Source organism: Vulpes lagopus, chromosome X (assembly GCF_018345385.1).
Source record: "Vulpes lagopus strain Blue_001 chromosome X, ASM1834538v1, whole genome shotgun sequence".
NCBI classification, from domain to species: Eukaryota; Metazoa; Chordata; class Mammalia; order Carnivora; family Canidae; genus Vulpes; species Vulpes lagopus.
In genome coordinates, this window is record NC_054848.1 from 68,137,651 (window position 1) to 68,164,797 (window position 27,147).

The window sequence follows — 27,147 nt, forward strand, 5'->3', positions numbered from 1 at the left end:
TTTTGTGAATTTGACTATGAAAGATCTTGGTGATGGCCAGCTTTGTTGAATTTAATGGGAGTTGTCTGTGCTTCTTGAATTTTGATATCTCTTTCCTTCCCTAGGATTGGAAAGTTTTCAGCTATAATTTGCACATATAAATCTTCTACCCCTTTTTTTCTTTCTCTTCCTCTTCTGAGAGTCATATAATACAAATATTATTGCACTTGGAAGAGTTACTGAGCTACCTAAGTCTACAATCATAATCTAATACTTTTCTCCTATCTTTTATTCAGCTTCATCATTTTCCAAAATCCTATCTTCTAATAACACTGGATTACTCCTCTGCATCATCGATCTTCATTTCCATTGTATCCATTTGGTTTTACATCTTGGTTATATATATTTTTTATTTATATTTTTTTTATTTCAGTCTGAATAGTTTTTAGTTCTTTTGTCTCTGCAGTTAGGGATTCTCTACAGTCTTCTATGCTTTCCTCACACCCAACTAGTATCCTTATGCTTATTATTTTTATTAAAATCTGCTTTAGACATCTTACTCATATCTATATTAGGTGATTAGTTCTTTTTCTTCCTTTTGGGGTAAATTTTTATCTCTTGTCATTTTGAATGCAACACTTATTTTCCATGTGATTGTTAGGAAATCCTGTTGCAATCTTGCTCTTGATAGTAGTGGGTATATAAGAAGATATCCAGAACAGAAAAGGAAGCTAGATCTTATTTCCCCAGAGCCTAAGATTTGCAACACTCTATGACCAGTAGACTTCAGTAGACTTGTGTGAGCAAAACAACACCACCCAGTGGAGGCTGGAGCCATATACAGCAAGCTCCTGTGCCCTGCAGATGCATCTCCAATAAAGCAAGTCCTTCTGAGGATCAGCACAGTATGCTCCACCCCCATAGGATCAATATAAACCCCTCTCACACCACTTTCTTTAAATCCAGATGACCTATTCTTAAATTATTCCTAGAATAGCAAGACAGAGAAAATTAAAAACTAGACATTAAAAAGAATAGAAGCCATGTTTTTTTTTAATTCTTAACTTCCTCCAGATTTGTTTTTAGTCCACTTGTCTTTGCCTTTCTCTACCACTGACTTCAGTAAAAATGCCCCTATTTTCCTATTCTATTTTTAAAATTTATTTACTTGAGAGAGAGAGAGAGTAGAGCTTGTGCAAGAGGAGGGGCAGAGGGAAGACAGAGAGAATCCCAAGCAGACTCTCTATTGAGTGTGGAGTCCAATTCAGGCTCAATCCCATGACCCTCAGATCATGACCTGAGCCCAATCCAAGAGATTGATACCCAACAGACTGAGCCACCCAGCCATACCCTATCTTCCTATTCTAAATAGATTCTCCAGGGATACCTTGTTGACTCAGTTGGTTAAGCATCTGACCCTTGATTTTGCCTCAGGTCATGATCTCTAAGTCGGGAGATTAAGCCCTGCCACAAGATTCATGCTCAGCATGGAGTCTGCTTGTCAGTCTCCCTTGCCCTCTGCCCCTTATTCAGCTAGAACTCACTCTTAATGTATCTAAAATAAATAAGGTAAATAAAACCTTAAAAAAAGAAAATTTCCAAATTGCATTGTCCCAAGTCCCCTCATACAGAAGAATGAAATATATTTAATATATAATATATTGAGAATGGGGTCTGATAACTAGGATATGCTAAAGGTGTTTGAGCAGGTAGGTGACATATATTAAAGAAAAAGGTAACAGTAGAGGAGGTATGAGGCAAAAGTTTGAATCAGGGAAATGAGATATTAGCAGTAAAGCAAACATGATGTCATTATTAGCTTAATTAGTGCTGAAGCAATGAGAATGAAAAGGAAATAGTATATTTAAGTCATATTTTAATAAATGACATGGGTTAGATGTAACTCTTCAGCTTCCTACTCTCTTACATTCTCCACCTTCCTCTCTTACATAATTCATAGTTGTTGCCGTTTGCATAGGTATTGTTTAAAATGAACAGATAAAATAATAAAACAAAGAAAAATTTAAAGCATAGAACTGCTTGCTCTTCAGGAAAATTTTAACACATTTCACTTTCATGTAGGTCTTAATTCTATTTTACACATATATACTCATAAAGAAATGCCATCTACTTTAGCCTCACCTTAAATCCCAGGTCAGTAATTCAGATCCATCTTATTAAATTAAAATTTTATTTAATTCATTATCCAAAAGAAAGAAACTGGGCTTCCCATTGGGAATCACACGTGTTGTAGTGCATAAAATGTATTCCTATATTAGTCAGATGAAATTTTATGTTACTCCAAGTTTATACAAGTTCCAAAGCTAACTAATGGGAACACATATTTAATAGGAGTCATTTACCCTGTTTTTATTTATTTCTATTTTATTTTGTAGGTCTGTGACTTTGACATTAAAGGTGTGATAAACTATACATAAAGCTGAGAAAGCTTAGTAATAATACATCCACATGCCTTTTTTCAGGATTAAGGAAATGGCTTTTTATGGAATAGGACATTCTTTAATAGATTTTTGTTTTCTTTCTCATAAATAGAACCCAGGATGACTTATCCTACTAAAGAAGAAAGTGATGCAGCTGAAAATGATCTCAAAAATTCAGACAATGAGGTTCCACCTGACTGTAGTACAGACATAGAGCCTTCATTTGCTGATTCTAACATTATCTCTCATGTGGAAAGCAGCTCGAATAACAGGGAGCTAGATACATCGACCTCCCAGGAGCATGCTATTCATCAAGCAGTAGAAGACAATGAATTTGAAGTTGAGAAAACCCCCAAAAATCTTCAATGAAAACATTTAAAAGAAGAATCCCTTCTTATTCAGATCCCTATACCTAGAAAATGGATCATGTCATGCTTAGGGAGAATTACCTATATCCCACTAGTAAAAAGTGATAAAAATAATTCTTTAACTAACAGAACAAGATTCCACTCAGGGAAAGTGGGAGTGAAAACAAGTGATTTCTACAAAATTCCTCTCCAACTCTCAATTTTGTGGAGAATCCCATTCATTAACAATCATGATATGAGGAGAATGATTCTCCATCTGCTGTGTGGGAGACATTTCTCTCAGGCTGCAGATTGTCAAAACACCACGTGGGTGAAACTAAAATATATAGCATTTCTTTCTCATTCAAATTTCCTCACCCTTGAGGAGAGAGCCATAATATTTGGAAGACCTTTAAGGGTATACTACTACCATCCCCTCATTGAAAGAATGACATCAGGAAAATTTTACAAATCAACTGATACTAAAGGGAAAGATGGGTTCCATATTTTTTAAGGCCTGTGTTCTATATCACAAGGTTCCAAATTCAAAACACACTCAATGTAAAAGCTTTTGAGGATCACTTGAGATCTCACCATAACATGAGGGTTGTGATTATAAACCCCAATAATTGTTGTAAATATGTATGTTCCATTTGTGGTAGTAGTTTAAACAATTTTGTTGAATTTAGACAACATTCCTGCAGCTTTCATGGGAATTAAGTCTAATCGTGATGAATTCATTTTAAATTTTAACTTTTAAGTATTCATAATATGGCTACCATTGAAAAAATCCATGAATACAATTTTTAGCAGTGTTAGATGGAGTTGCAGAATGGAACACAAAATAATAAGATATGTAAGAAAGAAACATCTTTGAGAAGAGAGGAACAACTCATAAAAAAAACAAACAAACATTACACTGTGCTATTACAAACAGATCATTAAAATATCAAGGTCCTGATCTGTATTGAGTCAGCAATTGAACGAAGAAAATGTTTGCACTTTCTTAATATCTATTTCTGCAGATAAGAGTATTGTAACTATTACAGATTCCAAGTTCAGAAAATCCTGACAATGATAGCAAACCTATTGGCAAGCTACACAAAGTTCTTACAGATATCTCTAGAGACTCTGTTAAATTTAATATCTGAAATGTTCTTCATAAATTCAATAAAAAATATTTTAAAGGCATTACAAGTTGTATTGTATGCTTACAACTAGATAAAAATTCCTGTGCCTAAAAACCGTTTCAAATATTATAAATATGCTATGTTTAAATTCAAAATAAAGATTAAATTTGTGAAAAGGAATTCATAGATGTAAAATAATTTGACATAGAATCGATCAAATATTAAAATTGTAGCATACAACTGTAATTATTGTTTTCTCAGAGAGCTTCTTCATCATTGCATACTATCACCATCCAAATTTAACGTTGTGCTTATATGTATATGGACAAATGCCCACACATATTTAAGGAGTTTACTATTTTGCTATTTGCATCTTCAAAATCCTGAACCTCTTATTTCCTTTGATTTGTATAGTAATAAGGATTAAAGATAGCATAATTATCTCTAAGTCAACTAATATTTATTGGTTACCCATTATCTGTGATTATGCTGGGAGCATTAAATGTACTATTTCATCTTCACAATAATGTTACATGTGCGAATTTTTATGGTAAAATTAAATGCATAGAAACAATTTATAGGAAATTAAATAACTTTCCTAGGCTACACACTTAGTAAGTGCATGATGTTTTTATTCTATAATACAATAGTATAGCTGGAATTTACTTTAATTGGAGGCTTGTTACATATTACACCTTATTAAATAATTGCATATATATGAAAAATATATAGAATTCATTTAATCTATAAGTGTACTATATTACTGAAATTCTAAACTCTCATAAAGCAGAGGATATTTAGCTTATATCTAAGACTGGTTAAATTTTTTAATCTGCAAGTAAGTTTGCTACTTCCAGTTACAGTTATTTAATGTCAGCAATGAATTAAAGTGGACAATTAAACTAATTAAAACAATTTGGACCACAAAATCAGATATTTCTCCATTTATAAAACTGAATGCTATTTAATTTTTATCTCATTTGAGTAAATGAAATGCAAAATATATTTTACAAAGATATAAGCTATAAGCCATCAGATAGATTTCAATAAAAAAATAGAAAAAATATTTTATTCTTTTTCCTACGAATAAAGTAAAAATAACAGATTTAAAAGCAGCTTTTATCATTATCATTGTTACCATCTATAGAATTCATATTTTACATAGTAAACCTCCACATATTTCAAAAACATAATTTAAATGCAGAACAAAGTAATTACATTGGATATTACTCAAATTTTTCCATAAATACAAAGGTATCTATTGAGCCAATATTTTAGAAATGACAGATGAAAATAAAATTAAGTCAAAGTAGTGAAATCAGAGGAATCTAAAAAGTCATAGATACATCCTTCTCTAGCAGACACTTGAAAGATATTCTCAGTTTCTGTAGGGAGAGAGGGCAATATTTTACCTAGGAAAAGATAAAGGAATACAATTTAATGTATACAAAAGTTTGAGATTTCTTTTTTTAAGCTTAGAAACTAATTCAATATCTCACAGGTGTACTTGACTTTCCTCAAGATACAAGGCCAAACATGCATTTTGTTTCTTTATGATTATATTAGTAATTTTCAGAATTCCTTTACAAAACATTATATTTAAAAATATATGTATATATATACTATAATACCTTTACTTCATATAAACACAGTAACTAGGATATAAAATAATAGATTATATTAACATCACCAAGACCAGCAAATTATATAGTCACAGAATAGAATATATTTTTAGAATAAATAAGCTTATAGAACTCTGAAAATGACAGCCTTTTACCATTTGAATGTTCTTGAACTTTGACTAGTTAGAATTTAAGATTATATTCCCATATTGTATTTTAAAATTGTGTCTTAAAACAAAGTTTTATATATGCCTCACATTATTTATTTGTCAACAATGTTTTGGATATTCCTTCTAAGTTATGTTTTAGACATATTAAATATAACAATTTTAGGTCTTTGAAAGAATCAAAGTGCATCAAATGTGTGATAATAATTTTATTTTAATTTATGCAAGATATTTTAAAAATTATATTGAAAGCATGAAAAATATTCTGAAGCATCTTCTAAAATTACAACAAAAGTGAATTCTCAAATAATATTTTATTTTATTTACACTTTAAACGGGTATATTTAGTGTGTAAACTCATTTTTTTTTACCTAGAAACAATCCGAGATGACTCATTTAACAAAAATAAATGGGTTGAGAGTATAGGTTTCTCTGATGTCTGATTTTGGGATTTGTTCTTGCATCGTAGTTTGGAGATGAAATCCCCCAAACTATACTTGCACCCCGATGTTTATAGCAGCAATGTCCACAATAGCCAAACTGTGGAAGGAGCCTCGGTGTCCATTGAAAGATGAATGGATAAAGAAGATGTGGTTTATGTATACAATGGAATATTACTCAGCCATTAGAAACGACAAATACCCACCATTTGCTTCGATGTGGATGGAACTGGAGGGTATTATGCTGAGTGAAATAAGTCAATCAGAGAAGGACAAACATTATATGGTCTCATTCAGTTGGGGAATATAAAAAATAGTGAAAGGGAATAAAGGGGAAAAAAAGAAAAAAATGAGTGGGAAATATCAGAAAGGGAGACAGAACATGAGAGACTCCTAACTCTGGGAAAGGAACTAGGGGTGGTGGAAGGGGAAGTGGGTGGGGGGTGGGGGTGACTGGGTGATGGGTACTGAGGGGGGCACTTGGTTGGATGAGTACTGGGTGTTATTCTGTATGTTGGCAAATTGAACACCAATAAAAAATAAATTTATAAAATAAATAATAATAAAAAAAGGAAAAAAAAGAAATCCCTCAAACTGTAGATTTATAAACTAAGAGTCCAGTACTACAGTCATTCACATTTAGTAAAACTGATTGTAATGTCAAGCAGACTTTTATTATTCAATTCCCAGGTATGTAACATAAATTCCCAGGTAGTGTAACGTAAGTCATATGTTACACTAAAATGCAAATAGTAGTTATTTGTTCAATTGTAAATTTGAAATAAAAATTACTTATTTTATTAATCAAATCATTATATTAAAGTGAGTTTACAAACCTTAATATAAAGTTTGACTATTATGATGTTAACACTTTCTTAAAAATTTTATAAACTTTCATTTTTGTAAAATGAAAACTTGGATAATAATTATCTATAATTTATTCCATCTTCTAATCTGCTAAGAAAAATAGAGTAATTATTGTACAACAGTTGTTCGGATTATCTATAGATTTGATAAAGAATAATTAACTCTTTTGTTCTTATTATATTCTAATTATCTGAGCTGAATAAATAGGGATATTAACCTATGGTTTAATTGTGTAAACCTCAAACTTTTCTGGGTTCACTTAGCTTATAATAGCTAGTGGATAGGTTTTGGTTGTTTTTTTATTTGTTTAGAGAACATAAGCTCCCAGTCTATATCTTGTGAAGAGGCACTTGAGGCTTTTCTTCATAACTTTTCGCACATTTATATAGCAAATAACCTTGGAAGCTAGAAATAGCATTCCCACCCCCACCCCCACCCCCCAGAGCACAGGGCAGATAGATTAGGTTTCTTTCCTAACCAAGGTGATAAACATAATATATCCCTCAATGGCAAAGGATGAGCTTGCAGATTTGAGTTTGGGTGTTTCCTAAACTTGAGGTTCCTCACTTATGACATAAACCCACTGTGTGCACATTATCTGTTTGTGCTACTTTGTATCCATCCTATGTGACTTAGGAGACAAGGGAATATAGTGCAAATATAAAGCTTATGTTGCTCTAATATGACTAATACTGCTTTGTCTCTTACCTAGGAGTCTAGTGTCTTTAGTCAGCATTGATAAAAATGTGATGGGCTTACTTTGTTTTGAAGCAGGATAAAATAAATAGTTTTTGATATCTGAAAGAGAGCTGAGTGAATTAAGTTATTGATAACTGAATTTTGTTATTTTTTAACTAAGCGATACCTATTTACTCAGTAGACTCAAAGCACAACATTGTTGAAAGCTTAACATTAACTGGGATAAAATATTTGTATGAATGTGTGAGTACACACAACTTAATGGAAGAAACATTGGGATAATTTAAGAGTTTACCATTCTAATCTTCACCAGAAACTACTTCTATGAATGAAATAAGATATGTTTGTTACTGCTTCTAAATCTGTGCTTATAGAATATAAATATGACTTAACTCTCACTAAATTAAATGTTAGAAAACAGTATCTTCATCTGGATAGTCTTATGACTTATACAATCTTTCTTGATAATCTCTAGATTTCTGTCAGTCACAAAAAGAATAATAACAAAAACAGCAAGGAAGAAATTTGTATTATTTCATGAAAAATGCTAGAATACTTATTAATAGAGAGTAGAGAAAAATCAGTTTCAAAATTAATGCCAAAGTCTGAAATATTATATTACTAACTTTGGCACTGCAATATATTATTTATCTTTACTCAGTGTTGAAAAGTATATCCTGTTAGAGAGTTATTCATAATGTTTTTTTTTTTATTTTTATTTTTTATTTTTTTTATTTTTTTATTTTTTCATAATGTTTTATTATTACCAATATTCGTTTCTCAATAAAGGTATTATAATTTAAAATATCATTGAATAAATAGCATATAGTAATGCAATGTATATAAATATGAAAGTATAGTTGTACTGCTAACAACATTTCAAAATTATTTTTCTTAAAAGCTAATTATATCAGAGCTCCTGGCTGGCTCAATTTATAAAGCATGTGACTCTTGATCTCACAGTTGTGAATCTGAACCCCACATCAGTTGTAAATATCACTTAAAAATAAAATATTGGAAAAAATGTAATTATATCAACATACAGCATGGAGTAACAACAAATACATTCTTCCAATATATTCTCATTAGAGTAGCATTGATGCTGAATAATCTATACAATGTCTTATTATAAAGAGACAGCTATGAACATGTCTATACAAAACCTAAACTATACAAAGATAGTTTGTAACAAGGAAAAGAGGCAAGAACAATTAAAAAGGCAAAAAGAGATAATATGATCTAATGTCAGAAGCATTAAAGTGAATGTAATTCAAAGCATGAATAGGGTTTTTTAATAAGAGTAAACCATCTGGGAAATCTGTGAGGCAAGAAACAGGAGAGGTAAATGGATAATCATAATCACTAACTCAAAGTCATAACTACTAAGTAAATGTAAACTTAGAACAAATTTAGAAAATCATAGATCACATATTTGGATAAATATAAACAACAGTACAGCTTTCTAAGTGCACATAACTTTATTTTTTTTTTTTAATTTTTTTTATTTATTTATTTTTTTTTATTTTTATTTTTTTTTTTTGCACATAACTTTAAAAAGTGAATATTAAAAGATATATATCAGATTAACTTTTCTCCACTCTAAAGATAAAACAACTGTCACACCATCCCCTTCTCACAAATCTAAATGATCTTACTGATGTCTTTCACTCTTTTCTCAAATCCAGCAAGTATATTTATGATCATTATTTTAAATTTTCTATCACTCATCTTACTTATATCTGTTACACTAAGATCTCCAGCCTTGTCTTTTTCTTTCATTTGGGCCAATTTCCTCTGTTTCCTCATTTTATGAACTAAACATCTCTGTTCCTGCTTCTCTGTGTTAGAAAAGTCAGATATATCTCTTGTTCTTGAAGGTAGTAGCCTTAAGAAGAAATAGGGTCTTGCAGTATAGAGTTTCCTGTTCCCCAAGGCCTGAAAATTCGAGTGTCTCCAATGTGCATTATATGCACTTTGTTGTTTGTGTCCTAGCCAATTTATCCTTCAGGCCAGTCACCTGCAGAGGCCCTCTTTGCATGTTGTGCAATGGTGTTTATTCTCTGGTCTGAATGTCTTGAATTTTAACTGTGTGCTCTGATTTTTTTGAGAAATGAGATCTGTTACTACCACCACTGGAACTGAGACTGTAATACTCCTGTATAGGCAGCACTTTGGGCAAGTCTTTTGGGGATATCCCCCACACTGGGACTGAGGCACATATGACAGGGAAAGGTATATTCACCAGAGCAGGGTGGGGAGGGGCTTGGTGTAAGCAAGTTAGGTCCAGGCTGCACTATTTTACACAGGTGGCCATGTGCTTATGTTGAGGGGTGGGTGAAAGGAATAGCATCTGCCAGTTCTTTTGTTCCTAGAAGGATCTCTCCATGAATGCTACTTCTCTGGGATACACTCCAAGATGAACAAACAACTTCTCCACTGTGTGCCAGTGCTCCCACACTGTACAGCTGCGGGTTGTTTACCCCACCTTCTTTTCTAAGAGCAGCACATTGTCTTTTGGACTCTCCTTGTGCCAAGACTGCTGAGTTTTAAAACTCCAAACTTTAAGCCATGGTGGTCACAAGAACTCACAAAATTTAACTGGTGTGAGGTATTAATCTCATTGTAGTTTTCATTTGTATTTCCCCGATGTCTAGTGATCTGGGGCATTTTTTCATGTATTTGTTGGCTATTTGTATGTCTTCTTTGGAGAAATGTCTGTTCATGTCTTCTGCTCATTTCTTGACATAACTTTTTGTTTTGTAGGTGTTGAGTTTGATAAGTATTTATAGATTTTGGATACTAGCCCTTTATATGATAAGACATTTATAAATATCTTCTCCTATTCCATTGTTGACAGTTTCCTTTTCTGTGCAAAAGCTTTTAATTTTGATGCTATCCCAATAGTTCATTTTTGCTCTTGTTGCCCTTTGATTTGAAGACGTGTAAGGCAAGAAGTTTCTGCAGCTGAAGTCAAAGAGGTTGCTGCTGTGTTCTTCTCTAGGATTTTAATGGATTCCTGTCTCACATTTAGGTCTTCCATCAATTTTGGGTTGATTTTTTTGTATGGTTTAGGAAAGTGCTCCAGGTTCATTCTGCATGTGGCTATCCAATTTTCCCAGCACCATTTATTTAAGAGACTGTCTTTTCCATTGGATATTCCTTCCTGCTTTGCAAATGAGTGTTTGACCATAAAGTTGAGGGTCAATTTATGGTTTCTGTATGGTGTTCCATTGATCTATCTGTCTGTTTCTATGCCAGTACCACACTATCTTGATGATTACAGCTGTGTATTACAGCTTGAAGTCTAGAATTGTGATGTCTCCCACTCCCCACCCCCTAACATTTGAGTGTGTTGCTGAATAACATTCTTTGTTTCTTTTCTGTTTGGATGATGTGTCCATCAATTTAAGTGCATTCCTAAAGTCCCCCTACTATTGTTTTATTGCTATTGACTGGCTCCTTTATGTTTGTTATTTACTGTGTTATGTATCTAGGTGCTTCCCTGTTGGTTGCATAAGTATTTACAATTGTTATATCTTCTTGTTCAATTATCCCCTTTATAATTATATAGTGCCCTTTTTTTGTCTGTAGTTATAGTCTGTATTTTAAATTTTGTTTTGTCCTATATAAATATTGCTACTCTGGCACTTTTGGACATTAATTTGCATGATAAATGTTTCTCATCCTCTCACTTTCAATCTCCAAATGTCTTTAAGTCTAAAATGAATCTCTTTTAGGCAGCATATAGATGGGTCTTGGTTTTTTTTATCCACTCTGTCACCTCACTTCTTTCTTTGATGGAAACAGTCCATTCACATTCAAAATAATTATTGATGGATATGTATTTTCCTGCCATTTTGTTACTTGTTCTCTGCATTTTTGCAGTTTTTTTCTGTTCTTTTCTTCTCTTACTCTCATGGTTTATTGTCTTTCTTTTGTGATAAAACTTGTATTACATTCTTTTTATTCTTTGATATCTGTTACTTTCTTTTGAATTGTGGTTACCATTAGGCTTGTATATAACTTCTTATGTAAATAGTAGTTTTTATTATATTGGAGTCTTTTGCTTAAATTTGAAACCATTAAAAAAAAAATTTGAAACCATTTTTACTCCCAACATACATATTTTATGTATATGGTGTCATATTTTACATAATTTTATTTTGTGAGTTTCTTGACTGATTTTTACAGAAATATTTATTTTTTCTGCTTTTGTGATTTTTTTATTTTTACTTTTTTTTTTACTTTTCATTATTTCACTTATTGTCTTTCCTTTCCATGCACAATATTACTTTTAATATTCCTTGTGTGGCTGGGTTAATCGTCATAAACTCCTTCAGTTTTCCTTGTTTGAGATACTTTTCATTTCTTCTTCTATTCTGAATGATAGCCTTACTGGATAAAGTATTCTTGGCTAGAGATTTTTCCCTTTCGGTACTTTGAGTATATCATACCCCTATCTTCTTGCTTGCAGAAATTCTGCTGAAAAATCTGTTGAGAGCCTTATGCATATTCCCTTGTATGCATTTGTCTTGTTTTCTCTTGCTGTTTTAATGTTTTTCTTTATCCCCACTTGTTGCCATTTTAATTATGTGTCTTAATGCAGGCATCCTTGGGTTGACTTTGGGGTGGGCGATCTCTGTGACTGCTGAATCTGGATATTGGTTTCTCTATTCAGAATAAGGATGTTTTCAGTTATTTTTTCTTCAAATAATTTTTCTGTGCTTTTTCTTTCTGTTTTTGTGGGATCCTTATAAGGGGAATGTTATGCTTGATGGAATCCCTGAGTTTCCTAAGACTATTCTCAAATTGCATATTTTGTTGTCCCTCTCATTTGCTCAGCTTGATTGCTTTCCATTAATCTGTCTTTCACATCATGACTTTGTTCCTCTGCTTCCTCTAGTCTTTTATTTTTTCCATCAAGTATATTTTAAAATTTGTTATTGTGTTCTTCATCTCTGATCATTGTATCTCTCTGTTAAGGATCTCATGATGTCCTCCACTCTTTTCTCAAGTCCATTGAGTATCTTTATGATTGTTACTTTAAATAGTCTTTCTGCCATATTATTTATATCCATTTCACTTAGGTCTATTGCTGTGATTTTGCCCTGCTTTTTCATTTAGGGCATATTCCTATGTTTCTTCATTTTCTCTAAATCTCTGTATCTGTTTTTCTGTATTAGGAATGTTATCTATGTCTCCTGCTCTTGAAGGTAATGGTCTTATGAAGAAAATGTCCTCTAGTGTCCTGCAATGCAGCGTCTCCTGTCCTACAGGATCTGGTGCCTCAGTGGGAGTCTCCTATGTGTATTTAATGTGTCCTGTTGTTCAGTTCTGGCTTCTTTCTCCTTGAATCAAGTTGTCTACAGAGACTCTCTTTGCCTGTTGCAGGCATTGTTTGGTCACCAGCTAGGGGAGTCACGTTTTAACAAGTTATAAACTAGTCTGATTTCAAACTGCCACCTGCCACCACTGCTGCTGGAATTGAAGCCCTGTAAAAGGCAGTGGTTGGGAAAAATGGTGCTGGGGAGATTTGCACAGGTCTTCTGTGGGAGGGACTTCTCAGTGCCAGAAGTGAGGCAAATATGGCTGGAACGTGTGGATCTGCCAAAGTGCATGGTGATATGGCTTGGTGTAAGCAAGTTAGATAGTGAATGTTGGCACCATGCTAGTTTCAACAGGTGACCATGAGTTTATGCTTAGGAGCTGTAGAGGGAAATAATATGTGGTAGCCTCGTTATTCCTAGAGAAGTCTCAGTGACCCCTGCTTCTCTCGGACACATTAAAATGTGTAAATAACTCTCTCTTTCATCTGCTCCCTGCATTTTTTAAACTGCTGCTTCCAGGCTGTATCTCTACTGGTTGTTTGTCATGCTGTCTCTTTAAGGGCAAGAACTCAGCTTCCTAATGCCCTCCTCTGTAGTATGTCAGAGAAGAGCCCACTGATTCTTAAAATTTCAAGCTCTAAGACCAACTGATTGCAAAAAATAACAAAATTCAATCCCTCTCACTTTTAAAGCCACATGTTATGGGGATTTGCCTTCTTTGCACAGCCTCCTTGCTAAGATAATCTGTATTTTTCTGTTCTCTGCAACCCCGGCTCCCTTCCAACGATGAACAGCTATGTTCCCTTTAGCTCTGAAACCACATTCTCATCTTCCCTACCTTTTTTGTATGTGACATGTTCTCTACTTCAGTAGTGGAATTTGTTCTACTGGTGTTCCAGTCATTTTTCTAGTTATTTACCCTGCTATGTATGTATCTAGTTTCATCCATAAGACAAGGCAAGCTTAGGATACTTACTTCACTCTGACATCTTTCTAGCCTCCTCTCCTATTCTTTGGTTTATTTGAGAATATCATATTAGTAGAATTATAGAGAATGTAGCCTTTAGGGGTTTTTAAAAATTTTATTTACTGAAGTTTGATTTGTCAACATATACTATAACAACCAGTGCTCATCCCATCAAATGTTCTCCTAATGCCCATCACCCAGTTACCCCAACACCCCATGCACCTCCCCTTCTGCAACCCGTTGTTTGTTTCCCAGAGTTAAGAGACTCTCATGATTTGTGTCCCTCTCTAATGTTCCCCATCCCCTAATAATCCCTTTCACTATTTTTTATATTCCCCGTATGAGTGAGCATATATAATGATTGTCCTTCTCTGATTGACTTACTTCACTCAGCATAATACCCTCCAGTTCCATCCACATCAAAGCAAATGGTGGGTATTAGTCCTTTCTGATGGTTGAGTAATATTGGAGTGTATACATATACCACATCTTCCTTATCCATTCAACAGTTGAATGACATCAGGACTCCTTCCACAGTTTGGCTATTCTGGACATTGCTGCTAGAAACATCAGGGTGCAGGTGTCCCGGTGTTACATTGCATCTGAATCTTTGGGGTAAATCCCCAACAGTGCAATTGCTGGGTCGTAGGGCAAGTCTATTTTTAACTCTTTGAGGAACCTCCACACAGTTTTCCAGAGTGGCTGCACCAGTTTACATTCCCACCAACAGTGTAAGAGGGTTCCCTTTTCTCCGCATCCTCTCCAACATGTGTGGTTATCTGCCTTGTTAATTTTCCCCATTCTCACTGGTGTGAGGTGGGATCTCATTGTGGTTTTGTTTTTTATTTCCCTGATGGCAAGTGATGCAGAGCATTTTCTCATGTGCTTGTTGGCCATGTCTTTATCTTCTTTGGTGAAATTTCTGTTCAGGTCATCTGCCCAGTTCATGATTGGATTGTTTGTTTCTTGGGTGTTTCATAAGTTCTCTATAGATCTTGGATACTAGCCCTTTATCTGAAATGTCACTTGCAAATATCTTCTCCCATTCTGTAGGTTGTATTTTAGTGTTGTTGTATGTTTCTTTTGCTGTGCACAAGATTTTTATCCTGATTAAGTCATAGCTCATTTTTGTTTTGTTTCCTTTGCCTTTATAGATATATCTTGAAAGAAGTTACTGTGGTTAAGTTCAAAAAGGTTGTTGCCTGGGTTCTCCCCTAGGATATTGATGGATTCTTGTCTCACATTTAGATATTTCATCCATTTTGAGTTTATCGTTGTGTATGGTGTAAGGGAATAGTCTAGTTTCATTATTTTGCACATGGCTGTCCTATTTTTCCAACACCATTTATTTAATAGATTGTATTTTTTCCAGGGGATATTCTTTCCTGCTTTGTTGAAAACTAATTAACCATAGAGTTGAGGGCACATTTCTGGGTTCTCTATTCTGTTCTATTGATCTGGGTGTCTGTTTTTGTGCCAGTACCATGCTGTCTTGATGATCACAGCTTTGTACTACAGCATGAAATCAGGCAATGTGATGCTTCAGCATTGTTTTCTTTTTCAATATTTGTCTGACTCTTCAGGGTCTAAATCTTAAGGTCCTTTGTTCTAACGCTGTGAAGAAAGTCCAAGAAATTATGATAGGGATTGCATTGAAAGTGTAAATTGCTCTGGGTAGCATAGACGTTTTCACAATATTAATTCTTACAATCCATGAGCATGGAATGTTTTTCCATCTATTTTTGTCTTCCTCAATTACTTTCAGAAGTGTTCTGTAGTTTTTAGGGTATAAGTTCTTTACCTCTTTGGTTAGGTTTATTCCTAGGTATCTTATGATTTGGGGTGAAATTATACATGAGATTTATTCCTTAATTTCTTTCTTTGGTCTCATTGTTCTTGTATAGAAATACCACTGATTTCTGCGCACTCATTTTGTATCCTGCCACATTGTTGAATTGCTATATGAGTTCTAGCAATTTTGGGATGGAGTCTTTTGGGTTCTCCATATACAGTATCATGCCCTTTGCAAAGAGAGAGAGTTTGACTTCTTTTTTGCCAATTTGAATGCCTTTTATTTCTTTTTGTTGCCTGATTGCTAAGGCTAGGACATCAAGTACTATGTTGAACAGTAGTGGTGAGAGTGGACATCCCTGTCATGTTCCTGATCTTAAGGGAAAGGCCCTCAGCTTTTCCACCTTGAGAATGATATTCACTGTGGGCTTTTCATAAATGGCTTTTAAGATATTGAGGAATGCCCCTCTATCCCTACGCTTTGAAAAATTTTAATCAGGAATGCATGCTGTATTTTGTCAAATGCTTTCTCTGCATCTAATGAGAGGGTCATATTGTTCTTGTTTTTTCTCTTATTGATGTGACCTATCATGTTGATTGTTTTACTAATACTGAACCACTCTTCAATCCCAGGGATAAATCCCATTTGGTCATGGTGAATAATCTTCTTAATGTACTATTGGGATCCTATTGGTTAATATGTTTTTAAGAATATTTGCATATGTGTTCATCAGGGATATTGATCTCTAATTCTCCTTTTGGTGACATCTTTGTCTGGTTTTGAAATTAAGGTAAAGGTGGCCTCATAAAACAAGTTTGGAAGTATTCTGTTCCTTTCTATCCTTTGAAACAGTTTTAGTAGAATGGGTATTCTTCTTTAAAAGTTTGGTAGAATTTCCCTGGGAAGCCATCTGGCCCTGGATTTTTGTGTCTTGGAGGTTTTTTGATGATTGCTTCAATTTCCTTCCTGGTCATTGGAATGTTCATGTTTTCTGTTTCTTCCTGTTCCTGTTTTGGTAGTTTGTGGTTTTCCAGAAATGCATCCATTTCTTCTAGATTGCCTAATTTGTTGGCATATAGCTGCTCATAACACGTTATTAAAATTGTTTGTATTTCTTTGGTAATGGTTGCGATCTTTCCTCTTTCATTCATGATTTTATAAATTTGAGTCCTCTTTTGTTAATAAGGCTGGTTAATGGTTTATCTATCTTATTAATTCTTTTAAAGAACCAACTCCTGGTTTTGTTGAACGGTTCTACAGTTCTTGTCTCTATTTCATTGAGTTCTGCTCAAATATTTATTATTTCTCTTTTTCTGTTTGCTGTAAGTTTTACTTGGTGTTCTTTCTCCAGTTCTTTTTTTTTTTAATTAATTTTTATTGGTGTTCAATTTACCAACATACAGAAAAACACCCAGTGCTCATCCCATCAAGTGTCCACCTCAGTGCCCGTCACCCATTCCCCTCCAACACCCGCCTTCCTCCCCTTCCACCACCCCTAGTTCGTTTCCCCGAGTTAGGAGTCTTTATGTTCTGTCTCCCTTCCTGATATTTCCCAACATTTCTTTTCCCTTCCTTTATATTCCCTTTCTCCAGTTCTTTATGTACAAGGTTAGCTTGTGTATTTGAGTTTTTTTTTCCCTAGTTTTTGAGGGAGGCTTGTATTGACAGGTGTTTCCCTTTTATGACTGCTTTTACTGCATCCCAAATATTTTGGTTTTATCTTCATTTTTGTTAGCTTCCATGAGTCTTTTGAATTCTTCTCTAATTACCTGGTTGACCCATTCATCTTTTGGTAGGATGATCTTTAACCTCTACGTGTTTGAATTTCTTCCAAATTTCTTCTTGTAATTGAATTCAAGTTTCAAAGCTTTATGGTCTGAAAATATGCAGGGGACAATCCCAATCTTTTGGTATCGGTTGACACCTACTTTGTGACCAGTATGTGGTCCAATCTGGAGAAAGTTCCTTGTGCACATGAGAAGAATGTGTATTCATTTGCATTAGGATGTAATGTTCTGTATATATTTGTGAAATCTGTTTCATCCACTGTATCATTCCAGGCCCTTGTTTCTTTGGTGATGTTTTACTCAGAAGATCTGTCATTTGCAGAATGGCCATGTTGAATCTTCTACTATTAGTATATTATTTTATAAATATCTCTTTATTTGGGTTATTAATTGATTGATTTGGCATCTGCCACATTAGGGGCATAAATATTCATGATTATTAGGTCTTCTTGTTGGGTAGGCCCTTTAAGTATGATATAGTGTCCCTCTTCGTCTCTTACTATAGTCTTTGATGTAAACTTTAAGTTATCTGATATGATGATCATACCCCAGCTTTGTTGTGAGGACCATTTGAAAGGTAAATGGTTCTCCACCCCTTCATTTTCAGGCTGGAACTGTCCTTAGGTCTACATTGAGTCTCTTATAGACAGCATATAGATGGGTCTTGCTTTTCTATCCAGTCCAATACCCTGCATTTTTTGATGGAATCATTTAACCAATTCATGTTCAGAATAAGTATTGAAAGTTATGAATTTAGTGCATTGTAATACCTATTCAGTCCCTGTTTTGTGGATTATTTCTTTGGACTTCCTCTTTCTTTTACAGGGTCCCCCTTAATCTTTCTTGCAGAGCCAGGTTGGTCCTCACATATTCTTTCAGTTATGTCTATCCTGGAAGCTCTTTATCTCTCCTTCTATTCTGAATGACAGCCTTGCTGGGTCATGTATCTTTGGATGCATGTTATTCTCATTTAGTACTCTTTATATATCATGCCAGAAACTTCTGGCCTGCCAGGTCTCTGTGGAGTGGTCTTATGTTAATCTGATATTTCTCCCCACATAATTTAAGAATCTCTTGACTTACACTGCTTTAAGAAACTTTTCTTTATCTTTAAAATTTGCAAGTTTCACTATTAAATGCTAAGGTGCTGAATGGTTTTTATTGATTTTGGGGGGGGTGTCCTCCCTATCTCTTGGATCTGAATGCCTAATTCCTTCCACAGATTTGGAAAGTTCTAAGCTATGATTTGCTCAAGTATTTATGGTCCTCTCTCTCTCTCCCTTAGCCTCTTCTGGAATCCCCAGTATATGTATATTTTTCCTTCTCAAGCAATAATTAATTTCCCTAAGCCTTTCCTCATGAGCTTTTAATTGTTTTTTATTCCTTTTATCCTCAGCTACCTTCCTTATCATCAGCTTCTATGCTACTTACTCTTTCTTCCACCTCATTAACCCTAACAGAATATCCAGTTTGGATTTTATCTCATTTAATCTTTTTAATTTATTTTTTATTGGAGTTCAATTTGCCAATATATAGCATATAATCCAGTTCCCATCACACAGTAACCCAATCCCTCACCTACCTCCCTTTCCACTACCCCTTGTTCATTATCCAGAGGGAGGAATCTCCCATGTTCTGTCACTATCACTGATATTTTCACTCATTTTCTCTATTTTCCCCTTTATTCCCTTTCACTATTTTTTATATTCCCGAAATGAATGAGACCATACAATGTTTGTCCTTTTCCGAATGACTTACTTCAATTAGCAAAATACCCTCCAGTTACATCCATGTCGAAGCAAATGGTAGGTATTTGTCGTTTCTAATGGCTGAGTAATATTCCATTGTATATATATCTACCACATCTTCTTTATCCATGTATCTTAGGATGGGCACAGAGGTTTCCTCCACAGTTTGGCTATTGTGACATTGCTGCTATAAGCATTGGGGAGCAGGAGTGCCAACGTTTCACTGCATCTATATCTTTGGGGTAAATCACCAGCACTGCAATTACTGGATTATAGGGAAGTTCTATTTTTATCTCTTTGAGGAACTTCCACACAGTTTTCCAGAAAGCTGTTCCGGTTCACAATCCCACCAACAGTGCAAGAGGGTTCCCCTTTCTCAACATCCTCTCCAACATTTGTTGTTTCCTGTCTTGTTAATTATCCCCATTCTCACTGGTGTAAGGTGGTATCTCATTGTGGTTTTGATTTGTATTTCCCTGATGGCCAGTGATGCGGAGCATTTTCTCATGTGCATGTTGGCCAAGTCTATGTCTTCCTCTGTGAAATTTCTGTTCATGTCTTTGCCCATTTAATGATTGGATTCTTTGTTTCCTTGCTGTTGAGTTTAATAAATACTTTATAGATCTTGGATACTAGCCTTTCTCTGATATGTCTTTTGCCAATATCTTGTCCCATTCTGTAGGTTGCCTTTTAGTTTTGTTGACTATTTCTTTTGCTGTGCAGAAGCTTCTTATCTTGATGAAGTCCCAATAATTCATTTTTGCTTTTGTTTCCCTTGACTTCATGGATGTATCTTGCAAGAAATTGCTGGGCCCAAGTTCAAAAAGGGTGTTGCCTGTGTTCTCCTCTAGGAATTTAATGGATGCTTGTCTTACATTTACATCTTTCATCCATTTTGAGTTTATCTTTGTGTATGGTTTAAGAGAATGTTCTAGTTTCAGTCTTCTGCATGTGGCTGTCCAATTTTCCCAACACCATTTATTGAAGAGACTCTTTTTCCAGTGGATAGTCTTTCCTGCTTTGTCTAATTTTAGTTGACCATAAAGTTGAGGGGCCATTTCTGGATGCTCTATTCTTTTTTTTTTTATTTTTTATTTTTTATTTTTTATTTTTTTTTATTTTTTTTTTTTTGGATGCTCTATTCTTTTTCATTAATCTATGTGTTTGTTTCTGTGCCATTACCACACTGCCTTGATGATCACAGCTTTGTAGTACAACCTGAAATGTGGCATTGTGATGCCCCTAGCTCTGGTTGTCTTTTTCAATGTACCCCTGGCTATTAAGGGTCTTTTCTGATTCCACACAAATCTTAAGATGATTTTTTCCAACTCTGTGAAGGAATTCCATGGTATTCTGATAGGAATTGCATTAAATGTGTACATTGCCCTGGGTAACATTGATATTTTCACAATATTAATTCTTTCAATCCATGAGCATGTAATATTTTTCCATCTCTTTGTGTCTTCCTAAGTTCTTTCAGAAATGTTCTGTAGTTTTTAGGTTATAGATCCTTTACCTCTTTGGTTAGGTTTATTCCCAGGGATCTTATGCTTTTGGGTGCAATTGTAAATGGGATTGACTCATAAATTTCTCCTTCCTCAGTCTCATTGTTAGTGTGTAGAAATGCCATTGACTCCTGAGCATTGATTTCGTATCCTGCCACACTGCCGAATTGCTGTATGAGTCCTAGAAATTTTGTGGGGGAGTCTTTTGGGAGTCTTTTCCTACATACAGTATCATGTCATCTGCAAAGAGGGAGAGTTTAACTTCTTCTTTGCCAATCTGAATGTCTTTTAGTTTTTTGGGGGGCCTGATTGCTGAAGCTAGGACTTTTAGTACTATGTTGAATAGCAGGGGTGAGAGTGTACATCCCTGTCTTGTTCTTTATCTTAGTGGAAAGGCTCCCGGTGTTTCCCCATTGAGAATGATATTTGGTGGGCTTTTCGTAGATGGCTTTTAAGATGCTGAGGAATGTTCCCTCTATCCCTACACTCTGAAGAGTTTTGATCAGGAATGGATGCTGTGTGTTGTCAAATGCTTTCTTTGTATTTATGGAGAAGATCATATGGTTCTTGTTTTTTCTCTTGCTGATATGATGAACCACATTGATTGCTTTATGAGTGTTGAACTAGCCTTGCATCACGGGGATAAATCCCACTTGATAATGGTGAAGAATCTTCTTAATGTACTATTGGATCCTATTGGCTGGTATCTTGAGAATTTTTGCATCTGTGTTCATCAGGGATATTGGTATCTGATTCTCCTTTTTGGTGAGGTCTTTGTCTGGTTTTAGAATTAAGGTGATGCTGGCCTTATAAAACGAGTTTGTAAGTATTCCATCTCTTTCTATCTTTCAGAACAGCTTTAGTAGAATAGGTATGGTTTCTTCTTCTTTTTTTTTTTTTTTTTTTTAAATGTTTTATAGAATTCCCCTGGGAAGCCATTTGACCCTGGACTTTTGTGTTTTGCGAGGTTTTTGATGACTGCTTCAAATTCCTCCCTGGTTATTGGTCTGTTCCCTTTTTCTATTTCTTCCTGTTCCAGTTTTGGTAGTTTGTGGCTTTCCAGAAATGCGTCTATTTCTTTAGATTACCTAATTTATTGGCATACAGTTGCTCATTATATGTTTTTAAAATCATTTGTATTTCCTTGGTATTGGTGGTGATCTATCCTTTCTCATTCATGATTTGATTAATTAGAATTTTTTCTCTTTTGTTTTTCATAAGGCTGGCTAATGGCTTATCTGTCTTATTAATTCTTTCAAAGAACCAACTCCTGGTTTTTGTTGATCTGTTCCACAGTTCTTCTGGTCTCTATTTCATTGAGTTCTGCTCCAGTCTTCATTGACTCTCTTCTCTGATGGGTATAGGTTTTATTTGCTATTCTTACTCCAGTTTCATTAGGTGTAAGGTTGGCTGGTGTATTTGAGTTTTTTCCAGTTTTTTGCGGGATGCTTGTATTGTGATGTATTTCCCCTTCAGGACTGCTTTTACTGTATCCCAAAGATTTTGAACAGTTGTATCTTCGTTCTCATTAGTTTCCATGAATCTTTTTAATTATTTCCTAATTACCTGGTTGACCCTTTCATATTTTAGCAGGATGGTCCTTAACCTCCACGTGTTTGAAATACTTCCAAACTTCTTCTTGCGATTTAGTTCTACTTATAAATTATTATGATCTGGAAATATGCATGGAACAATCCCAATCTTTTGGTAACGGTTAAGCCCTGTTCTGTGACCCACTATGTGTTCTATTCTGGAGAAAGTTCCATGTGCACTTGAGAAGAATGTGTATTCATTTGCATTTGGATGTAAAGTTCTGAAATATCTGTGAAATCCTCTGGTCCAGTGTATCATTTAAAGCTCTTCTTTCTTTGGTGATGTTGTGCTTATAAACCTGTCGATTGTAGAAAGTGCTGCATTCATGTCACCAAGTATAAGTTTATTATTATCTAAGTATGTCTTAACTTTGGTTATTAGTTAATCGATATACTTGGCAGCTCCCACATTCGGGGCATAAAAATACATGATTTTTAGGTCTTATTGTTGGAGAGATCCTTTAAGTATGATATAGTGTCCCTCTTCATCTGTTACTACAGTCTTCGGGATAAACTTTAATTTATCTTATATAACGATGGCTACCCCTGCTTTCTTTTGAGGACCATTTGAATGTTACATGGTTCTCCAACCTTTCATTTTCAGGCTGGAGGTGTCTTTAGGTCTCAAATGAGTTTCTTGTAGACATCAAATAGATGAGTCTTGCTTTTTTATCCAGTCTGAGACCCTGCACCTTTTGATGGGGTCATTAAGCCCATTCATGTTCAGAGGTACTATTGAAAGATATGAATTCAGTGTCATCATGATACCTGTTCAGTCCCTGTTGTTGTGGATTGTTTCCTTGGACTTCCTCTTTCTTTTACAGAGTCCCCCTTAATATTTCTTGCAGAGCCAATTTGTTGGTCACATATTCTTTCAGATTCTGTCTATCTTGGAAGCTCTTTATCTCTCCTTCTATTTTGAATGAGAGCCTTGCTGGATAAAGTATTCTTGGCTGCAGGTTCTTCTCCTTTATGACCCTGAATATATCTTGCCTGCCCTTTCTGGCCAGCCAGGTCTCTGTGGAGAGGTCTGCTGTTATCCTAATGCTTCTCCCCATAAAAGTTAGGGATTTCTTGTCTCTTGCTGCTTTAAGGATTTTCTCTTTATCTTTGGAATTTGCAAGTTTCACTATTAAATGTTGACGTGTTGAGAGATTTGTATTGATTTTAGGGGGGATCTCTCTATCTCCTGGATCTGAATGCCTGTTTCCCTTCCCAATTTAGGGAAGTTCTCAACTATGATTTTTTCAAATACACATTCTGGACCTCTGTGCCTTTTGGCACCCACTGGAACCCCAATTACACATAGATTTTTCCTTCTGAGACTGTCATTTATTTCCCTTAACCCATCCTCATGATCTTTTAAATGTTTTTCTCTTTTGTCCTCAGCTTCCTTCCTTGCCATAAACTTGCCTTCTATGTCATTCACTCATTCTTGTTCCTCATTAACCGTCGTCATTAGGACCTCCAGTTTGGATTGCATCTCCTTTAATTGATTTTGAATTTTGGCCTGATTAAGTCTAAATTCTGCAGTCATGAAGTCTCTTGAATTCTTTTTGCTTTTTTACAGAGCCACCAGTAGCTTTATAATTGTGCTTCTGAATTAGGTTTCTGACATCAAATTGTAATCCAAATTCTTTAACTCTGTGGGAGAGAGTACTATTTCTGATTCTTTCTTTTGTGGTGAGTTTTTATTTCTAGTCATTTTGCTCAATGCAGAGTGGCTAAAAACAAGTATTTGGAAAAGGAAGGGAAAAAAAGAGAAAAAAGGGGGGGAACAAAGAACAAAAACAAAAACACAAAACAATACAAAAAAGAAAAAGAAAAGGAAAAACAAGAAGGGTTATCCTCTGATTCTATATACTACAAGTCCCTCGACTTCCCCTGGACGTTTCCAGCACTGCTCAGCCAAGAACTTGCTCTTCCCCTGTCCTTCCAGCTGGTCTTCTGGGGTGGGGCCTGCTGTGCTGATTCTCAGGTGTGTGCACCTGGGGGAGCTGCCCTGCTCCCTGCCAGGTGCACGGCTCAGTGGGAGCTGTTTATCCTGTGAGGCCCCTGTTCCCTGACAGCTCCTCTCCATCGCAGGCACAAGGTCACACAGGGAGGAACAACCACAGCTGTGGCGGCCAGCTCTCCAGTCCTGGATTCAGCTCCGGCAGTAGCTACTGCAGTCTCCCAGTCCGTACTGGCCTGGATGCTCCAGGGGCGGGGTCTCTGATCTTTACAGCTCCAGGCTGGTGGTGGCAGGAGTGTCCTCACTGTCCTGTGCCCTCCAGGCCTCCCCGTATCCCAGGGGGAAAGTGCAGGATCCTGGACTCTGTCCCCCTGCGGCCTAGGCTCCAGGGCCTGGGCCGCTGGAATCGTGCTCCTGGGCACTCAGCCCCCTCCATGTGGAGTCCCCGCCTGAGCCCTCACCTGAGCCACTCCCGAGGCCTCACCCGGCATGTGCTCCAGCCCTTTAGGGAGCTCGGCGGCGGGTGTTGTGTGGTGCGCTCTCCTGCGGGTTGCACTTCCTCTGTTAGTGACCCTGGGAAACTGGGGGCTCCACTGCCCCTCCTGTGGTCCTGCCTGAGTTCCCTGGGAGTGCCTTTCTGTCTGGGAAGATTTGTAAAGTTCATGCTTCTCCGGGACTGGCTTTCCTGTCCTGGAGGCTCTCGCTGCCTGACCTTAGCTGGTCTCCTCCCGGGGCCCCTCCCCTACTGGATGTTTATTTATTTATTTATTTATTTTTCCATCTCCCTACCTTGATGGATGAGTGAACTCTTCTCACTGTGGCATTCCAGCTATTCTCTCTTTCAATCTCAGGCCGAATTCGTAGGTTTTCAGGATGATTTGAACCTTATCTAGGTAAGGTGGTGGAGACAGGTGACTTGGGGACCCAACTCCTCTGCCCTCTTGCCCCGCCCTCATTCAATTTATTTTTAATTTCACTCTGATTAGATCCTAATTCTGTAGTAAGGAAGTCTCTAGAGCCCTTTATGCTTTTTTTTTCCTAGAGCCACCAGTAGCTTTATAATTGTACTTCTGAATTAAATTACTAACACCATATTGAAATCCAAATTCTGAAACTCTGTGGCAGAGAATACTGTTTCCGGTACTTTATTTTGTGGTGAAATCTTCCTTTTAGTCTTTTTGTCTATTAGAGAGTGGCTGTATGAGTGGTCTGAGTCAAAATTATCAACCACAACCTAAGTAAAATACACCCTAGATGATTCCAAAGAGGTCAGAGACCAGAACATAAAAGAATAAAAAGAACAGAACAAAGTAAAACAAAACGACCACTAAAGTGAAAACCAATTTTCAAATCATAGTAGTAAAAATAAAAAGCAAAAAAACAAAAAGAAAGAAGAAGAAAAAAGAAAAAGAAAAAAAAGTAAAGAAAAGAGGAAAAAGAGAAATAGAAAAAGGGAGGATGGTGGTGGTGATTAAGTGGTAGCGGAGAGAAAATCTAGTCTCCCTGAGGGGGTCCTAGAGGGTGATCCTATTGGTTCTGAGTGTTTTGTTCCTTATGTTAGAAGATGCTCAATCCAAAATTTATATAAACCAGCCATACTTATATAAAGACCCAACACTGACCACCAAAACATAAACAAGATAACAAGGGGGGGTGCAGAATGGGAGATAATATAATTTCACATAATGAACCAAAACAGAACCACTTGGTTCTGGGTGTATGTTGGTCATGTTTTAGGAGATACTAATTTCCACTATTGTGAAACAAAATGAGGCAGAAAAAGCAAAAAAACACAAAGCAAATACTCATATGTCATATATCTCCCAAAATTAAATTGAATACATTGAACAGAATCCAGAAGTGAAAAATATATCTAAGATATGTAATTGTAGAAATGTGAAAGTCAAAAAGGAAAAAAAAAACCTTAAAAATGAAGAGTTGGTAAAATATTATAGTTGAAGTGAGAAAAAAAATATTGGCAATTTCTAGTTTGATATAAAAATGACTCATAATGGAAAAAGAAAAAAAAACTAAAAAAAAAAGAAAAAGGACCCTCTAGTTTTATATAGTATTTTCCCTCAGTTCTGGAGCTTTCCAGTGCTGCTTGGTCAATAAATTGGTCTTCCCTTGTTCTTCCAGCTAGTCTTCTGGGGGAAAGTTATGCTGTGCTAATTCTCAAGTTTCTGTGCCTAGGCAGAGATGCCCCACCCCTTGCCAGGTGCTGGACTCAGTATGAGCTGTTTATCCTGTGAGGCCTTTGTTCCCTAGAGGCCCTGCCTCTCCCAGGCACAAGGTGAATCAAAGAGGGAAAACAACAATGGCGACAAACAGATTTCCCCCTCTGGAGTCCAGCTCTCTGCGGGTAATTGCAGTCTCCCAGTCCGCACTGGCCTAGATGCTCCCAGGGCCGATTCCAGTGCACTGATTGGCACAGCTCACGGGGCACCCAGCGACAGGAGAGTTCTCACTGTCCTGTGCCCTCCTCGCTTTTGCCTGTCCCAGGGGGAATGCATCATGGGCTTTGTGTGCTTGGGCTCCCTGTGCCATTGGACTGTGCTCCAGGGGACCGCCTCTCTGTAAGGGAATGGGGCACAGCCACCTCCAAACAGAGCAGCCTGGCCTAACTGACTGGCTTCTCCCAAATGCCCCAGAGGGCTGCAGCGTTCCAACCCTTTACCTATATCTGACCAAGGTTTGCGTTGAGATTTCCCCTGGTCTCCCCTCTTCTTATAGTGACTTCGGGAATCTTCGGGCTTCACTGTCCCTCCTGCAATTCTGCCCGA

At 36.1% G+C, this 27,147-nt stretch overlaps 1 protein-coding gene across 1 annotated transcript; it reads left to right on the forward strand.

Moving 5' to 3' along the window:
* The first annotated feature begins 2,540 nt into the window (after nt 1–2,540).
* On the forward strand, nt 2,541–3,918 carry CPXCR1 (CPX chromosome region candidate 1). Its single transcript, XM_041740436.1, is given in 3 exon segments — nt 2,541–3,270; nt 3,273–3,328; nt 3,817–3,918. Coding segments are annotated over 3 exon segments (888 nt in total).
* The last annotated feature ends 23,229 nt before the right edge of the window (nt 3,919–27,147 follow it).